We start from the raw sequence: 16,753 nt of genomic DNA, 5'->3' as shown, positions 1-16,753 counted from the left end.
CTAACTCTACACACAGGAGTGACCTGGGCCCTCTGCATGACTGGAGTGCTGTCTCCCCAGCAACACCTGCATCTTTCAGCTTCAGAGCCAAAGCCTTCTCAGCCTGACTCACCCACGGATTCACCGGCTACAAAGCAGGACACCACAAAGCATCTTTTCCTTCATGGACTGGTAACAACTGGGCATAGCCTAGCAACACAGTGAAGCATAGTACGACTAAGCAAGAATGTTTAACTCAAACAATGTACTGTACGTGTATTGATTTGGTTAAGGTTATACATTGAACTGTTGTTGTGATGTCCTTGTTGCCTATAGTCAGGTTACTGCATAGCCACACCGCTAGGTTAATGTTAGCATGCTTAACACGTTACATTCAGTAACTAGGCCTTGCTCCTGGCCTTTTATCTCTGTAGTTCCCTTTATCAGCCAAATTGTCGGCATGCCATGTGCTCAGTCACCAGGTGACTGCAGCCATCTTGCTATTGTCTTCCCTAAACACACATACACACATACACACTCACACTTGTATATAGGTACACTTAGCTAGATTAGTATTGTGTGTTGCTTTTACCCTTTTGTTAAATAAATGCTTTTGGACATACCTGTTGTCTGTTTTAATGTTGCACAAGAATGAGTTTTGCCAACCTCTGCTCTGTAAAGAACACCAAATCCTTCAACCTTGACTAGCTATTGATATGGTGATTTTGTTTATAGTTATTAAATTAATTATTAATCAAAGTCCCAAATTCATAGATTAGTACACTTTGAGACTGAATTGGCTATCTTTTTCCCTGAGTCCAGGGTGGTGCCCCGTTATTATTAATTCTTATTAATAATTTTATTGATTTTAATAATTAACGATTATCTTTATCTTTGATAATCGTTAATTATTGCTGATAGCCAAACTTGTAGCAACTGCCCAACAAAATGGTGCCCCGTGTGAGGCAGAGTATTGTTGGCAATTATTCATAATTGCACAATATTAATTTCAGCATAATTTTGGCCAGTACCAAAATTCTGGAATCTAAAACCTTGAGACTATCCAAAAGTCTTTATATTTAACACAACCAGTCTGCCACAGGAGAAGATATCTAGCTGTACTTACAAACAAGTGAAGTGTTCTGAGATTTGATTTTTTCAAATCGATTTTAGCTAAAGCAATTGGTAACCCAAATTGGTTCTGTAGCTACCCCTCCTCCACAGGAAGCTACTTCCCATAGTGTAGGCCACAACATTGTTTGGTTAGGCTAGTGTACTGCCCAAACTACACTACAAAGTGTCTGCCACGCAACACTATAGCCAACCACATTGTTTTGTTGTACCAGTCAATTGTTAATCTAATCCTCCGTTCCAGATACAACAATGGAGAACCCCTGTGTAGAACAGTTTATTTCTTCCCTAGCACAGAGCCTAGAACCTGGCTACCCAGAATTCATCAGCAGGTTGAATTTCAGTGAGTGCAGGAAAGAGATAGACTCACTACTCAAGGACAGGAATGATGCACAGACCTCATCCAAAGATCCATTGTTATGCTTGCTTCTGAACTTCCACAGGCAAACCAGCCTTGCCTGTCAGAGCAGAGCAGCCCTGGAAAAGGAGGTAGATTTCCTTAGAGCGCAAAATGCTTGCCTCCTCCATGAGGTTCAGACGGCCAATAAGAAAGCCATGCGCTATTTAGAAGACCTGCACTCAGCAGAGTTAAATCTCTGCTCACACAAGGAGGAATTGTTAAGGCTTAGATCAGAATGTCCTGCCCCACTACAGTCATTCAGCCAGTGTGATTCCAGTTACTCCGATTCACACTCCTCCCATAATGAAAGGTTAACTCCCTCTCCACTCAGAAGATTGGAACAATTCCCAACTGACCCTAAGTTCTTGGGTATGAAGTCAGCCTCTCAAACTCCACTGAGAGACAGAGCTAACAGCTACCTGACTTCCCATCTCTCTGAAACAGACACTGAAGAGACATGTAGTTTATCCTCTAGAAGATATTTTGCCCAGTGTTTTTCTCAGCCATCAATATATGACATTCATCCGTGCTCATCCTTCCGAAGGGGGGACTAGATCATCCCAGAACTGTTCAGCCTCTCCTCTGCACTATCAGGAAAGTGATAACAGTTGTTCAGCCCCTGCCCTTCAACCAGAGAGAATTGTAGCACGTGATGCACATGTCCATAATAGTGCTAGTTTAGTCTTGTCTTCACCAGAAATGATTTCACAGTGTCCCCGCCTTAAAGTGCTTGAGCTTATAGCTAAGGACATTGATCATTTTGACCCAGACAGCTGTAATCACCACATTGAATATTACTTTAGAGAACTAGAATACAATCTAGTTGACCTGCCCCATGCAACCCAAAGTGAGAAAGTTAAACTTGTGTGGAAAACCAGCTCTAAAGCTGTACACAAGTTTATACAATCACAACCTTCCAGAGTCAGAAATGACCACCAAGAGCTCCGTCAAGCACTAGTAGAAGAATTCTCTTTTACTGCTGACAAGACCACATCAATGGTTGCAGCCCTCCAAGTTAAACATTCCCGTCGTGAGCATCCCAGGGATTATTACCAACGTTTGAGGCATGCGTACTTCCAGGGCAAGAATGCACCAGGCTTAGAAGAAAACCCCACCTTCAAGTCCTTATTCTTGTAGAACCTTCATCCATGCGTACGCACTCACGTTGTACTTATGACGCACCAAGGTAACCCCTCACTGCGTGAGATAAGAAAGATGACACAGGTGGCTTGGGAAACTGCTGTCACTTCCAAAGCAGGAGGGAAAACAATTGAGCCTGCCAGCTCAAACACTGAAGCGTCATACAGGTCTGCTGCCTCAAAAGATCACCCTCATAACAGTCCAAAGGGGGGTGACAAAAGGCAGCATAGGGACACTGGGCGTAAGCGCCATGCCCACCAATTGCGTCGAGATAGGCATTCACACAGTAGAAGCTTTAGAAGGCCTTACGCAGAGATTCTGGCCCAGAAGTGTGACCAGACAATGGACAGATCAGATGATGACCACAGCATCTCTGACCACAGTTCAGTACATGGTCACCATCTATCAGACAGTGACAGTGCCTCTGAATGTCTCTCTCCCTCTGGCTACACGGAGCGTTACAGCCCTGAGCCACAAGTTAGAAACTTAAGGCACAAGAGCTCTAGAGCCTGCTTCTCACAATTCTAGACAGCAACACAGTCCACCCCTGTACTGACAGTAAGACAGCTACCAGTGCCTTACTTTTCCTGCAGTTACATAGATACACTTGGGTTTGTTAGCAACAGTAGCAACCTCAGTTATTCTAAACTCAGTAATAGCCAGACAGCCTGCTATTAGTTGAGGAAAGCCTAAATTCTGATTCAGTTCAGACACCACTGTCCTACTTTGCAAGTACAATTGGATCAACTCCTTGGTAGTATTTTGTCAATAGGATCACTTTGCAAAACACTAGCTTAGGACACTCCATTATGTACTTTCAGAAGTAGTTATACACATGTCCTCACCCACCATAAGTTTAGGACATAGTGCCAAACAAACAATGATACAGCCATTAGGACTTTGGGATTTTGGAAATATGATGACATCCTTCTGCAGCTACACTTGCCTGAAGGACAAAATTGTAAAGTCTGCCAAGATCAGACTGAGTACTACATTGAGTAGTCAGTATTGTCATTAGATCCAATGAGTGAAACAACAAACACTCTTGGACACTCCAGAAATGGCTTTATCATTTTAGGTGCCACTCTCTCTGCATCTCACCTTAACAAAGTTACACCACTAACATTCCTGTTCTCACTGACCCAAAGAGTAATGAGAAACACAGGTTATGTTATTTAGGACTATGCCTTTGTTGTTGTCTATCATGCTTTTGTTTTGTAACTCTGACTGTTCTTGCTTAGCCAAGATAGATAGTGTTAACCACTGCCCAGACGTTAGAAACTTGAATGAACTGACAAATGAACTCTTGAACTCAACTGTGGACCATACAGTACATGTATGTTTGTGCTCCCAGGATCACACATCAGGTGCAATCCTAGGACCAAAGGGGGGATGTTGGGACTACATGTGGACCACAGTTTACCACATGTTTAAAGACTCCAAGAAACCTGAGCCCTGGGGGTTCGCACCCAAAGTGTGAAGCTCCACCCATGGATCCAGGTTATCAAAACTAGAGATTCCCCTCTTATCTTTCTCTTTTCTCCACGAGCTGCAGCAGGAGCAGCTCCTTGCCCTCTTTCTCCTTCAGCTGCAGGAGCAGCTGCTTGGTCTTTCACACCTCCAGCAGCTGCTGAAGCAGCCCTCTGCTCTCTTGTGTGGCCTGCTCACAGCAGACACATACTTTCTTCTTTACGGCAAAAGACGCAAGAGCCTGCCTAAGACTCAGAAACTAAGTTTCCTTGTGCCAGCAGCTAACACACAAGTCTGCTGGCCAGTTTAACAAGTACAGGAGCCGCGAAATGGAATTAGCTTGCCGCTAACTCTACACACAGGAGTGACCTGGGCCCTCTGCACGACTGGAGTGCTGTCTCCCCAGCAACACCTGCATCTTTCAGCTTCAGAGCCAAAGCCTTCTCAGCCTGACTCACCCACGGATTCACCGGCTACAAAGCAGGACACCACAAAGCATCTCTTCCTTCATGGACTGGTGACAACCGGGCATAGCCTAGCAACACAGTGAAGCATAGTACGGCTAAGCAAGAATGTTTAACTCAAACAATGTACTGTACGTGTATTGATTTGGTTAAGGTTATACATTGAACTGTTGTTGTGACGTCCTTGTTGCCTAAAGTCAGGTTACTGCATAGCCACACCGCTACGTTAATGTTAGCATGCTTAACACATGTTACATTCAGTAACTAGGCTTTGCATGCAACTAACCTCATTTTAACCTGGCACCTTTAGCATACACCAATTGGCCTTGAATAGAGAACCACACAGTTAAGAGGTTAAAACCTAGTTTGGCAAACTTTGGTTCAGGCAGCACATTTGGTTCAAGACACCACATGGTCTGGCCTTTTATCTCTGTAGTTCCCTTTATCAGCCAAATTCACCAGGTGACTGCCGCCATCTTGCTATTGTCTTCCCTAAACACACACACACACACTCACACTTGTATATAGGTACACTGAGCTAGATTAGTATTGTGTGTTGCTTTTACCCTTTTGTTAAATAAATGCTTTTGGACATACCTGTTGTCTGTTTTAATGTTGCACAAGAATGAGTTTTGCCAACCTCTGCTCTGTAAAGAACTCCAAATCCTTTAACCTTGACTAGCTATTGATATGGTGATTTTGTTTATAGTTATTAAATTAATTATTAATCAAAGTCCCAAATTCATAGATTAGTACACTTTGAGACTGAATTGGCTATCTTTTTCCCTGAGTCCAGGGTGGTGCCCCGTTATTATTAATTCTTATTAATAATTTTATTGATTTTAATAATTAACAATTATCTTTCATAATCATTAATTATTGCTGATAGCCAAACTTGTAGCCACGGCCCAACAGTTGTGTTTTGTTATTTGTTGTTGTGTTTTGTTATTGTGACACACAGCTAGTTTGGACAGAATCCTGGTCCAGTATCCAACTTGCACCTTCAGCACACAAATATCAAGAATGGACTTTTTAGCAAAGTCGAAGACATCTTGTGTCCAGCAGTTCAACTTTTGAATTATATATAATATTGATAATTTCTGGAATTTTGAAAGAGGGAGAGGAAGTAGACATCTTTTTAAGGATTTTAACAGGATAATTGAACTTCTTTGAAAAAAATCCATATCAGACACAATATTATATGATATAATATTCATGGTAGAGCATTTTTCATACCTCTAAAAACACATCTAGAGGAGATCTTTAAGAAATATAATAAATGTTTTAAATCCTAAACCTAATAATATGCTGCAGTCAAGCAGTTTCGGGCCATTCACAACCATTTTCCTACCTTGAAACTCAATATTGTTTCCGCTTTGTGGGTGTGATCAGTGGTAGAAAGTACATTTACTCAAGGAGTATACTGTACTTAAAGTTACATTTTCCTTATTTTTAATAGTGCATTAGTTCATCTCTCAGTATTGACTGATTTCCCAAAGCCACTCAACCCCAGATTCTTTTGTTTCTGTTGAAAATGTAAATCTTCAGCAGAAATAACATGTAAACAACATGTTTAAAATATATATTTTAATTTTAAAAAAAGGGGGCTCAGTAATTTTCCTAAAACAGCCAGGCACTGTAGTTTTCAGCAAAGGTTACTCAAACAGTAATAGTAATCGTTCATTTATTGGGGACTATTTTCAGCCACTTGGTTCTCTAGTGAATATTTACAGCTGCAATGTACTGTATGCATGTATGAGGGACTGACTTACTGTTCATGTTCATGGTAATAAAGAACTGTAACTTTTTCTTTGTTTTTTACAGATACCATAACATGTCCCAAAGCTGAAATTGAAAATGGATTTGGAATTGTATTAAATGGAACACTGCACTATGCCTGCGATGAAGGTTATAAGCTTGTCACTAAAGGCTGGTGGGGTGAAGCCAAATGTAACAAGCGCAAGTGGTCTACAATCCAAAAATGCATCGGTAAAGAATTTTGAATGCCTTACTAGTCTAGATATAACCTGCATGAAGCAAAGTTACCACAGCAGCTTGTTGATGTTTTAATTAGAAAATGAAATGAGGTTTTGAGGTTTTAATCAGTAAAGATTTCCTTGCTTGAGAAATACTACATAAACACAAAAAACAAACAAAAAAAAATCAGTAAAACAATGTAGCATTGGTTCGCTGCCTGGTCACTGTATGCTTAAAGTGAACATATTATGCTTTTTGTGATTTTCTGTAATTTTTATACTGTTATGATGTTGGATCTCTATGTTAAACATGGTCAAAGGTCCAAATCAGGAGGTGAACATATGTGAAAAAGTCGTCTTCAAGTCAAAAGCCAGTAAAGTACATGAAAAAGAAACAAAATCCCACTACTACTTGTTTGTTTACGTAGCCTCCAGAGCTGGTGGAAGTCTGCTGAGAGGCAACTTCTGGGAGCTAACCAATCAGAACAGAGCAGGGCTCATCAGGAGGGGGGCCATAAGATAAATGAGAAGTTTTTTCAACTGTGAATCAGGCAAAGATGTTCACATAGAGCCCCAGAATAAAAATATAGACAATGTGCATCTTATGTCCTTCTAAGCTATGCATTGATATTGCTGATGGATGAATTCTTCTCTTTAAATGTCTCTCAATATACTGTATTGTTTCTTTTAACATGTTTTCTTTATCTCACACAGTGTTACCTGGTTTGTTCCAGACTTGAACTCATTTCAAAACAGAAATTTGGTTTACTTACTGCATGTTTGTTAGCTACAATATATGGATCTAATGTTTATAATCATATCCACTCTAGATGAAAACAGTTGTGGAAAAGTGCCTAATATTACTAATGGGAGAGTGATCTATGGAACTGATACGAATCAAGAAAATACCTTCGAGATTGTTTGTAAGGAAGGATATCTTGCTCTGATTCATGAACTAACCTGTCAAAACGGGAATTGGCAATCTGGAAAAATCCCATTCAAAAAGATCTGTGCACGTGAGTCATCTTCAGTCTTATTTTATCAGATATTATTGTTTATAAAAATATGAGATGTATGTTAATACTTCTCATGTTTCATCTCTTGCAGCTATCTCCAAGCCCTGTGAGGCCCCACCTAGAGTAAAGAATGCAGTTGTTCGTGGTGCATATCAGAAGGAATACTCGTCTGGCTCTACAGTAACTTATCTGTGCCGCCAGAAGTATACAATGGAGGGAGAAGGCATGATTACATGCACAAATGGGCATTGGGATAAGGTGGACATTAATTGTACATGTACGTACTTTCAAAAGCCTTGCACAAAACCTTTAACACAATTCCAGTTGGGTAGCATGTTGACTTATCAAGATGCCGAATGCTATTATGAATGTATGGAAGAAAAATGGAATTTTGGAAGTTTTCCAGTTTTGCATTCAGTGGCTCTCCCCTTTTAAACCAGATGTGGATGGGTTCAATTTATACTTTTGATTTGACCTGTGTAGACAAGGATACAAGTAACTTTCTGGCAATAAGAAACGTGTTACATTTGCAAATATGTTACAAAAAAATCTGTATTTATTCCTAGCTGAGCTTTCAATACAACATCAAGAGCATTTAGCCTGAAATTGATGTATTTAGCTAATCACATTAAGTCATATAATAAGAATATTTCTGCTGTCCGAGCAATAATACCTTGAGAAAAAAACTCTTTAACATTTAGATTGTGATTGAAAAGCAAGTGGTAAAATAATACATTTAAAAACAACACTGCTAAAACTTAAATCCAGCAAATGACATTTCTAATTCAAAACAATCTAATTGGACATGTCAGGTAACAATGTAATTCTTACATTTTTTTAGCACACTGTCACAAGCCCGAAGATGAGACGGATACAATGAGGGTCACCGAGGATAAAGAAAGATATGTGCATGATGATGTCATTGAGTATAGATGTATCTCACCTAGTGAAAAAGCTGGCAGTGCAACATGTGTCAACGGCGAATGGGATAAACCAGTAACATGTAAAGGTAAGAAGGCCAAATGGAAGCAGACTTAGAGCATAGGTGCCGATTTTTTGAAGTCTATCTGAACACAATTCTAACAAACCATATGTAGGTTGGGAGAGTTGTGGGTCCTTCTCATTATACTGACCACGAGGAGATCTCTTAGTGGTGTAACTACGCTGTAAAAGATGGGGCGCAAAATCCACAGTCCTCTTTCTGTTTAAAAATGTATTGTAAGGTTCAGCCAAAGCTAATTTGGTTTCAGCAGTCTAAGTAAGCTAAATCATGTTGGTATCTTAGTCTTGGTAGTCACATATAGGTTTATTGGCAGTGTTTTGTCCCAGAAATACTAGGAAGTATCCATCTGCCGCAGCTCAGGAAGGAAACACTGTCTGGGAAAACACAAGGAGGGGATTTCTTACTAAAAAGACTAACTTTGGAAAATATGCACACACAATTTAGCTAACTCAGAATTCTGAAGCCTCATATTAGGGTTTCGTTAAACGTCAGAGTGCATTTTTGCACAAAACAAGAACTGTGGATTTTTTTCCCCCATTTCTTGCAGTTCAGTCAAGGCCTGTGACCGATAACGCTTTCAACATTCATATGGCATGTGAGAACTGTATTTAAGATGGAAAAATCTGCACCAACACCTGGGCGGTAAAAGATAATAACTAAAGGAAAAAAAATGTAATACTTTATGTGAGTACTAATCATGGTGGAGTGCAATTTAAATCTATGTACAAATACCATAAGTGTACTCTGGTTATGAGTTTGCAACTAAGATGAGATGATTCTATTCTCAGAAATATTTAATGAGCAAGTGATGACAGATGGAGATCTGGGCATTTGGCATAGAATTTAATATATAATAATATAGATAAAATGTATAAATGTATGTAACGTATCCAGTGTATTTTATTGAATGCCAAACTATTTTACATGTACATATTACCAACTTGGAAAAAAGATTAGAAACATTACAGGAAAGTTCATTAGGACTATTTAAAACTGCTTGCTTGTGTAGTACAGAGAAATTATATGAGAAACAAGATATTATCATTGGCATATCATGAGAGATTAAAGATGAAAAGTGCACCAGGAGTTGAGAATTAAAAACTATACTGAGTGTTGGCAGTCATATTTTGCTTCTATAGCTACAGTGGGTTCAAAAATTATAGAAAATGTAACTATCTTTACTGCACCTTATGAAAATTTCGTGAGAAAAAAAAAATTGATGAACATTTTCTCTCAATGAAAAATAGCCTGTGTAGCTATTAATCAGACTGAAAGAGGGAAACACAGGTTGAAAAATATACTTTTTGGACGGCACAATACCATGAGTAACAAAAAACAAAAAAATAAAACATGCTTGGTTAATATATTAAGCAGAGTCGTACAAGACAAAGGTTTCATATTTGCAAGGTCACTGTAAATGCAACTATCTTTGTTTTATCATACAGAGGTAAAGACTTAGACATAGATTTACATCAGATTTGGGTTCATGAAACCCAAAAAGTTGGATCATAAGTCATATATGCTGCTGTTTATATAAACCTGGTGATAAAACTGTTTTTCTTCCTTAAAACAGACACATGCACAGTCACAGATGTACTTGGCAAAGCAAAGCTCCACAAATATGTAGAAGGTGCACAACTAAGGGAAGGAGAAAAGTTAAGGTTTTATTGCAACCTGCGTGGACACATTCTTCAAGGGAAGGAAGAGGTCGAATGTTTAGCAGACGGACAATGGAGTGGTCCCTTCCCAACATGTGGAGGTAAATAAATCCTTCTCGTATCCCTTTGTTCCTTATCTGAGGAAATGATGGTTAAAGGTGGTCCATGACCTAGCTTTCAGATGTCTCCCTCAGAGGGCTTGCGTTCACTCTATTTACATTGCATTTTAAAGGAAAACTGCAAAGGAGGAGGGGCAATTTCTTTATATTGTGAAGCAATTCATGCTGAAACTGCTATTTCAGGATGAGGTGGACTGTAAAGCCACATCAAATTTAACCCAGCTTTTTATTTGTGAGAAACATGTCAATTTCATGCATATTATCTTTTGTGCTGCCATTTTCTTCTTCTTGAAATATAGCAGTTATTCTTAGTGTTTCATGTTTTATATAAATAATTTAGACCCCATTTTACCGGGTATTAACATGTAATCTGGATATTTTACATGAATAGGGAAAAGTAAGTAATTTCATTACAGATAAAATGCAACATATGACTGAATCAGCCAGGCCACATCTCAGCCAGATTTAAATGCAATTTATAACTCTGTCTCTTCCTGCTATCTCAAGCTGCCCAGCTAAGAAAGATATAGCCGAATCCTTCCTCTGCAAAGGAAAAATAAGCAGAGCCCATACAGCAGTATCACTCTGGGAGACTCTCAAGGGACCGCTATGACATGAGTACAAGGCGAGGGTCACATGAACAACACGGGTAGCCAAAGTAGTGCTACTGCTAGCAAGCCTCTCCATCAGCACTGATTTCCTTTTACAGTATAGACAAATCTGCTGGCTGATTTATGTGTTGCACTCTAAAGCAATACTGCCATTACTGCGGTGGCAGAATTTAACTGGATGCATTTACATTGATAGCAAAAGCACAGATATTTGGCTTGTTCACAGTCAGCAGTCGTCCCCTCCAGCAGATGAAGATATACATCAGTGTGGAAGGTTTTCACTCTCAACACACTAGTGTGAAATTGGTTATGACACAGAATTTTGGAAAAGAATAACGATAATGCATCAACTCTGTCTGACCTCCATGGCATGGATGTGAAATGTCCGTAAACCCAGCAGGGCTTATTTGTTAGCTGATTATAAATCATCAAACCTACAGTCCAGAGTAGCAAGCTAGTAAGAGATTTATGGGGTGATGGTTGACCTGTTCTGTGTAGGAAAACCACTCGGTCCCCGGACAGTCTGTAGTTTGTACGTCATTCATAATAAAGGCAATATAACCTTCCTATCTGTTTAGTGGTTTGCTGGCCTGCAATGTGTGCTCTCTATACGGAATATTGTAATTTAATATGATACTGATGAAATTCTGGTGAAATTCATGTGATTTGATATCTTTTAAATCACATATAATTACATTTAAATTGTGTATTGATTTTTATTGATTTTTTTTAACCATTTAAATGGACAAGAAAGATGATGATACTGATTACATACTAAACATATATTTTTACCCAACATTGGCAACAATCATATATGGAGTATGCTGTACATTCAGTCCTCACATGAGTGTTATTTATCTGTTATCTTTCACAGAACCCTGCACCTTGGATAGAGAACTCATGAGCACACATAATGTTAACCTATTAAATATTTATTTTATTTAATATAAATTAATAATACATGAAATATCTGTTAATCAATTTTAATTTGACGGCATAAACCTTGTAGAATACTGATTTTCCTAAAAGAAATTCAGCTTCATTTCCCTTGTCAGAGCTTTTTTTTTTCTCATCTTTCTCAACTATTTCCATAAAACAGGAGCAAACAGCTGATGTGCCAGTTGGTTTAGTTTTCCTTTTCCTTTAGCTTGTTCTTGATCTGTGATCTGATCACAGTGTCAAGATAAAGAAAGTGCTTATTAATACCAGATGTAAATACAAAGACTAAATCATATCTTGTTATCAGAATAACATGCCCAGATAAACAGCACATGTTAATACTGACTGTACATATAGTCATTAAAAGTCATAATGGAAACATATAGATATACAGGCTTCTATAAGAAAGCCTGTTGTTTCCATTTACATTCACTTTTAAGGCCACAAAACATGTGACTGAAAAATATCACAAAATATTGTGTAACTGCAAATCACAGTCAAACATCTGTCATTCTAGAAAAATGTCATATTTTCACCTCAATAATGTCTAAACTTCTACTTTCTCTGTTATCACCCACATTCTTTTAGTTCCTGCAGGCTGTGAAAGACCACCTGTCCTTGCAAATGGAGACACCACAACCAGTGTTAAACCTCAATATGAGCATAATGAAAGAGTTGAATACATATGTCAGCGATACTACATCATGGAGGGCGAGCCTTACCAAACCTGCAACAATGGTGAATGGACTGGAGAGATGAAATGCCTCAGTAAGTCATATTCATATTTTAATCTTGCATTTTGCGTAATTATTTTACATAGATAAAAACATTAATTGAAACTACTGAAATGTATAAGTTCCTGTGCCAAAATATGCTGATAAAGTTTGTTTTCATTACATGTTTTATTTTGCTTAATTTGTGCATCATATTTAAACTCCAAATTCATTCAGATAATACAAAAGATTAAATGAGTGTTTTTGATAGGTCAGAACCACTCTTAAATTTCATATGTACCTGAGAGAAAGTATTCTGCCGTACAAAGCCAAAATACAGTAACTACATGAAGAAATGTATTATTTCTGTAAGTCAACATGTTAAATTGTCACAGAGATAGACCAATAGACAGCTGAAACAAAAAAAGATATAGCCATGAAAGCTAGCTGGTGAGATAGATACTTTCCATTGTAGATCATTTAAAGTAGTGCAGTATCTTCATCAATCTAAAAAGGTATAAAATAAGGCAATATAACCTTCCTATCTGTTTCATGGTTTTCTGGCATGCAATGTGTGCTCTATATACAGAGTATTGTAATTTAATATGATACTGATTACACACTAAATATATATTTTACCCAACACTGACAATAATCATATATGGAGTATGCTGTAAATTCATACATCACATGAATGTTATGTTTTTTATCTGTTATCTTTTACAGAACCCTGCACTGCGGATAAAGAACTCCTGGAAACACATAATCTTGAATTCATACATATAAGTGCAGATAAATTGTATTCAGCCCATGATGATGTAATAGAGTTCCGGTGTGTCAGAGGAACAACACATGACGGCAGAGTGGGAATGCGTCAGAAGTGTAATGATGGTGTGATGGACCTGCCAACTTGCCATTAAGAGTTTTAGTCAGCTGGAAGTGATAAACATGAGCTGTCTGGACAAACATGTAAAAGATAATCAGAATTAAGTTTTAGACAAGTTATATACTGATCAACTGTCTGTACTTCAGTGCTGTGTGTGGTAATTTTCATAAAACATATTCACTATATTCACTTTGCTTTTTCTGCCTCCACAATCAGACGCATGTATATGTTTTATACGAGTAAACATTTGTGATAACTGAAAAAAGGGCGATTTCACTTATTTTTCCATCCTTACCTCTTTAGACAGATGTGGTCTAGACAGAAAAATTACTCTATAAAGATATTTTGTGATTGTATTTTTAAAAGGTAAAACATTTCTACCTTTGTTTTTAAGTGAGAAAGAGGAGCTCTACTTGGCCATGACCAATGAAATGGAGAAATGTGGAATGTGTTTTCACAAATAGAAAAAATGTTTCACAAATCTGAAACTGTGCACTCATATCATGTCCAAGCACCTGGTTTTTATGTGCGCAGGTTTTGAAACTAATTAAAACACCAAGCTTTTCAACCTCCCTAGCCTGTGTGTCGCTCTCAGCCCAAGACCATTTGTTCTCTCTGAAGATGTAAATCTTTAAGTATATTGTGCACTGTAGTTTTTAGCAGACATTACTTAAACCAGAGTACATTTTTAAGCCTCGGATTTGGTGCACTAGTGAGATTTATGACAGCAGGACAGTGTGCGAGTGATCGACTCAAAATACGGTGCTCATTTTGACTATAATGAAGGAGCATGTCTGCCAGTGCATCAGTGTGGCTTATTGATGCATTTATAATAGTTTTTGGACAACAATAGAGACAACAATCGTGGGATTTGTTGACAGTAAAAAATATATTGTATCCTTTAAGTATTGAAAAAGTCAGCATTGACTTGAAGCACGATACACCTTGAATTTTTCAATATTTAACCAAAGCAATGACCTTTTGTCATTGCCAGTGAACATAATCCAGACAACAAATCTTTTTTTTTTTTTAACAAAGTAACAAGCAAACTTTTAATTTTTCTAGCTGAGAACACATTCCTTTACAGCCTTGTATGAATTAGATGTGGATGCACAGATGCTGTATTTGAGCACTTCTGGATCATTCATTATCAGTGTGTGTTGGTGTGTCGCAATGCTTTGTACAATCCTACTGGGCAGTTCATGTTGTTATGCTCAGTGCTCCTGAAGCACATGCGCTGGGGACAAATGCACACCAATTCTGCTCAGATAACAGCATTTATCAAAGAAACAACTCTTCTTTCTTCAGCTGTGGAGGAATGTGGGGATTTCTTTATCACAGTCACAGAACAGTAAGACCGACTTCTATAAAATACTGAAGTGTTACGATTTATCCAAGAGGACACTGTATGCAAGGGAAGAGACGTTCAAGACTCATGTAAACTGCATGTTTTGATGTGTAGTACTGCCTTATTACAGAGGAATTAGTGCATATGTGTGTAGATGGTAAATTATTGTCTCAAAATTATATGTGCATTGATAAATCTATGTTCTAATGTTTCCATAAGACTTTAATAATTGTCAATTGTGCTAAATGGCCCCCAATAGAACATCTTAATTGTTTTTGCAGGTGGAATGTGTTAAATGTTAAGAGAAGAATAATCTGTTCTTTATGTTACATTTCTATCTCTGTTGGATTATAAAGTACCCACATTTATGTACACATACAGTATGTCATTAACCTTAACTAGCGTAAATGTATTGCAATTTGGGCACAAGCCAGTTCACCTGGTCTGTGACATCAGATTGACTTATCCTCTTAATGACACCCTTTTTTTTCTGTTTTCTCTGTTGCCTCTACCCTTCTATTTCTTTGTATTGCTATTATGAGCGACTTTATGAACTAATATCCATGATCATTTTTGTGAATTAATGTATATTATATATGCATCCCACCATTTAAACATGAAAAGTTGCTCTGGCTAACAAATAGCCTGCTTTACACCAGCTGAGAAGGGTGCAGGCCAACTCCCCTCCCCCAGACAAATTAATAAGATACAGTAGCTCATACAAGGAGTTGGTTTGTATAACAAAGGGTGAACTTGATTAAGATTTAGATATTAAAATTTTCACATTTTATAATTATTTGAGAGTTGCTATGTGTCCTAAAAAGAATACAATGCCAATATATCCTCTTCTTTTACCATGTTGTTATGTAGTTGTTTGATAGCATGTGCGAAACTCCCAGATGTTCCTCGCGCCCATGTGTCAGAGGAGACCAACAAAGCTGAGTACCAAGAAGGGGACATAATAAATTTTACTTGTGCTTCTGTTTATATATCAAGTCCAACCATCAGATATGTATGTACAGCTGGAGGCTGGCTGGCAGTTCGTCAGCGTATGTGCTAACATAAGTTAAATGACTTTCTGTTCTACTCTTTCACCTCTGATTAAACGACTATTCCTGTTGTAGCTCCTTGGATATATTAGGTCATGTAGCAGGACTGCAGTAATCATGTTACATAAAAAGGGAAATGTTCTAAGCTGCAAAAGATACGTTTCCTTTTTAGACTTTCTCTAGGTGGAAAACATAAGTAACTTTCAGACATGCCCTTCATTACATACTGCATATCTGATGGCAAATTTTCTCATCTTAAAAAAACATCCAGTCACATTTCCATAAATATTGTGATGACAATCTGACAAGTTTGGACTTTCATTGCAAACACAGCAGCAAGAGAAAGACGATAATGCGTGTCTTGTTCCGCCTTCTTCAGAGCACTGTAGTCACATTTATATGTCAAAAAGCCATTACTTTAACATATAGATGAAGCAAGCAATCCATGTCTAAAAAAGGCTTTAGTGCTCAAAAATTAGTTTTAACTCAGAATCTCATCTCAGTGCTGTGTTGCAACCCTACTTTGTGATGTTGGCTGATGAGATGGGTGTATTAATACATCAAAATGTTGCCTTGTTCAGCTTTTTTATCCTTCAGTGGCATGACTGACTGTTTGTGTTTAGTTTCAGCTCTGAGCTGTTACTCCCCATCTGCAGATCAAAGGATTACAGTACAAGGTTTGCCAGAAAATGATGATCCAATCCTTCCTGACTACGTTCTTACATTCAGCTGTGATGGTCCTGGGGCAATTCTCGTTGGCAGTTCAGAGAACGTGGCAAAGATGGCTGGTGGGATAACCCATTCCCTTCTTGCAGAGGTAAAAATCAATGTGACAGTAAAATTGTATTGTA

At 38.1% G+C, this 16,753-nt stretch overlaps 1 protein-coding gene across 1 annotated transcript; it reads left to right on the top strand.

The window, feature by feature from the left end:
* Positions 1-2,900: 2,900 nt before the first annotated feature.
* Positions 2,901-13,687, top strand: LOC121900586 (complement factor H-like). The gene is made up of 8 exons (XM_042417016.1): positions 2,901-2,979; positions 6,409-6,573; positions 7,391-7,576; positions 7,668-7,946; positions 8,418-8,585; positions 10,153-10,338; positions 12,495-12,674; positions 13,346-13,687. The coding sequence occupies exons 1-8, from the start codon at positions 2,901-2,903 to the stop codon at positions 13,537-13,539; spliced, it is 1,437 nt and encodes a 478-aa protein (XP_042272950.1). The 3' UTR covers positions 13,540-13,687.
* The last annotated feature ends 3,066 nt before the right edge of the window (positions 13,688-16,753 follow it).

This window comes from Thunnus maccoyii, chromosome 7 (assembly GCF_910596095.1).
Source record: "Thunnus maccoyii chromosome 7, fThuMac1.1, whole genome shotgun sequence".
In the NCBI taxonomy this organism is placed as follows: domain Eukaryota; kingdom Metazoa; phylum Chordata; class Actinopteri; order Scombriformes; family Scombridae; genus Thunnus; species Thunnus maccoyii.
This window is presented reverse-complemented; position numbering and strand designations above follow the sequence as displayed.